Here is a 2,642-nt window from a genome sequence, read left to right on the forward strand (position 1 = left end):
ACGAACAAAGCCACAAATCCGTACGTCCCTACGAATGTCCCATTTGTCAAAAGACATTTTCGTTCAAAACAAACTTCCTGACCCACGTCAAATACCATTCGGTCCCAGACGACCGATTCAAATGTGAACTCTGCGACAGAGGTTTCAAGAAGAAACATCTCCTGCAGGAGCATCAGGTGATCCACCAGGAAAGTGAAGCACGTCCCTTCAAATGCCATCTGTGTTCGATTGCCTTCACTCGGAATGATCTGCTGGAGTTTCACGTGAAGAAGCATTTGGGGGAAAAGCCGTTCAAATGTAGCCAGTGTAGTGCGTCCTACATCCATGGGAGGGACTTGCGGAGGCACAATCGAGTCAAACACGAAGGGGAGACGCCGTTCGCGTGTGAAGTTTGTCACAAGGTGTTCTCCAGGAAATATTCGCTGGGGAAACATTTGAAAACTCATAAGTGAGGATGTTCCACTGGGATTGAATATGTTTGTGTCGCTGATTAAAATAACTATGCGAAATTTTAAAATCATATCGACTTTATCGGTTGAAGATAATCACCGTGGACCTTCTTTACTATTATTTTCCTGTATTAATTGAAAGACGTCCCTTGCTCTTCTGTGGTTCAGTATCGAGTCGTTGCCTGTCATTGTTGTCTTTAGGATGGTCGGCCTCCAGTGATAGTGACGGTGAAGCAATATCAGTAGTCAACTAATATGACTGTTAGTGCGCAGATCTGGTTCCAGGGAGTTTCAGGAGCGTTCCATGGGGTTACCATGGGTTTTAAAGGCTATCCAAGAGGTTTCCCGTTGCGTTCCTGGAGTTCTAGTGCGGTATCAGGGCTTTCAGGGGGTCTCGGGAGCATTTCAGGGGTGTTCAGTGGGGTCTCAGAGGGCTTCATGGGCGTGACATGGGATTTGAGGGGGTTCCAGAGGTGTTCTAGGCGATCTCAGAGAGTTTCATGGGCGTCCCATGGGATTTCAGGGAGTTTCAGAGGCGTTCCTGGGATGTTCCAAAAGGTTTTAGAGGGTTTCCGGAGCGTTTCAGTAGTTTTAAAGGGGTTTAAGGAGTGTTCCAAGGCTGTTCCAGAAGCCTCAGGGGGTCTCAGGAACGTCCTAGGAGAACTTTGAAACTCTAGGAACCCTCTTAAAATTTTCAGGGAGTCTCAGGTATCCAATGTGATATCAGGGTGCGTCATGGTTGGTCCATGAGATATCAGAAAGTTTCAGAGGCGTTCCAGGAGAGTTCCAAATGATTTAAGAGGGTTTCAGGTGCGTTTTAAGGGATTTCAAGAGCGTTCCAGGGCTTTTATAGAAACATCATGGAATGAGAATCTTCTAGACGTTGCAGGCGTTTCAAGGGATTTCGAAGTCGTTCCAGGGACTTTCAAGGAGATTCAGGGACGTTTTATGGTGTTTCTGAGGCATTCCATGTGTGTTCTAAGGGTTTTCAAGAGCATTCCTGGAAATATATTCCTGATACCACCTGAAACCCTAAAACGCCTTGTAACTCCTTTCATAACTACCTAAAACTTCTTTGACAATTCCCTAAACCCCCTAATTCTCCCGGCAAGCACCCGGAACCTGAAAGCCCCTGAAAAACCTCGATATGCTTTAAACTCCTGAAACATCTCTGTAGCCCCCCTTAGAAGCATCAAAGAACCTTCGCGAAATTATCCGAAACCTTTCTGAAACTCCCACGGAGCTTGAAAATGTAAATCTGACAAATTTGTAACAAATAAGCTAGTTTAAGCAAGACGTTCATGTGATATTTTTCTAGAATAATGCTCGAAAATACAAATGAAAACAAAAGCTTCAGTACTAACCGTTCAACAATTGGCACGTTATAGGGTTTAACGCCTATTTTATGTAAGCTTTCATTTATCTTCTGTCGAACTTACCTACTTAACAAAAATGCGAAGCATCGGCATTCAATCAATCTTGAATTCAACCCTGTTTTGACGATACACTTCAATCAATTATTCCCGCTCAAGTAACAGCGATCACACAGTAATCACCGTTATAAAAGATTTCTTTCTTCGTTTTTGCACTAGTAGTGCAAGCCAATCGAAACAATGAGTCCCCTTATCATTCTGCTGTTGCTCACAGCTCAATGGCCGGAACGAGCTCGGTCCAATACTGTCGTCCGCTTGGAGGATTTGCCATCGCCGACCTGTTTCACCATCAAAACCTTCCTACACCGGTACATCGTGGATTCGGCGAAGTTCTGGCGCAACGATCCCAAAAAGCGACGGGTGTTCCGATACAACACCCTGTCGCGATACATGCCAGACGCAGCCATGTGGGAAGCCACGACTGTCGATCCTCAGGCGCACGGAATCCACCTGATGAACATTCGCACCACATCGTTCATGTATGCCAGCTCGAACGCTGACAGCCTGAGTGCCAGCTGCCGGAACGTGTTCCTGAGGAGCGATGCCAGAGAGACACAGGGTGAAGCGTCTCGGTTTTTGTTCCACTACAACAGTACCACGCAGGCCTATCGGATACAGAATTTGGCCACCAAAGAGTATCTGCAGAACCTACCTTCGGCTTTCCAGAATAATCTAGCTGTTGTGTGTCTGGACCGAAGGGGTGGAGTGGAGCAGGGAGCCGAAGAAAACTACGATTTTTGGCTCAATTCTTGTGACGATG

General features: G+C 46.1%; 1 protein-coding gene across 1 annotated transcript; it reads left to right on the forward strand.

Annotated features, from left to right (window-relative positions):
* LOC134285965 (zinc finger protein 468-like) lies at nt 1-560 on the forward strand (the record flags this gene model as incomplete). Its single annotated transcript, XM_062847523.1, is given in 1 exon segment — nt 1-560. A coding segment is annotated over 1 exon segment (452 nt), but the record flags the coding sequence as incomplete, so codon positions are not given.
* Between the last annotated feature and the right edge of the window lie 2,082 nt (nt 561-2,642).

The sequence above is a fragment of the Aedes albopictus genome, chromosome 2 (genome assembly GCF_035046485.1).
Source record: "Aedes albopictus strain Foshan chromosome 2, AalbF5, whole genome shotgun sequence".
Classification (NCBI taxonomy): Eukaryota; Metazoa; Arthropoda; class Insecta; order Diptera; family Culicidae; genus Aedes; species Aedes albopictus.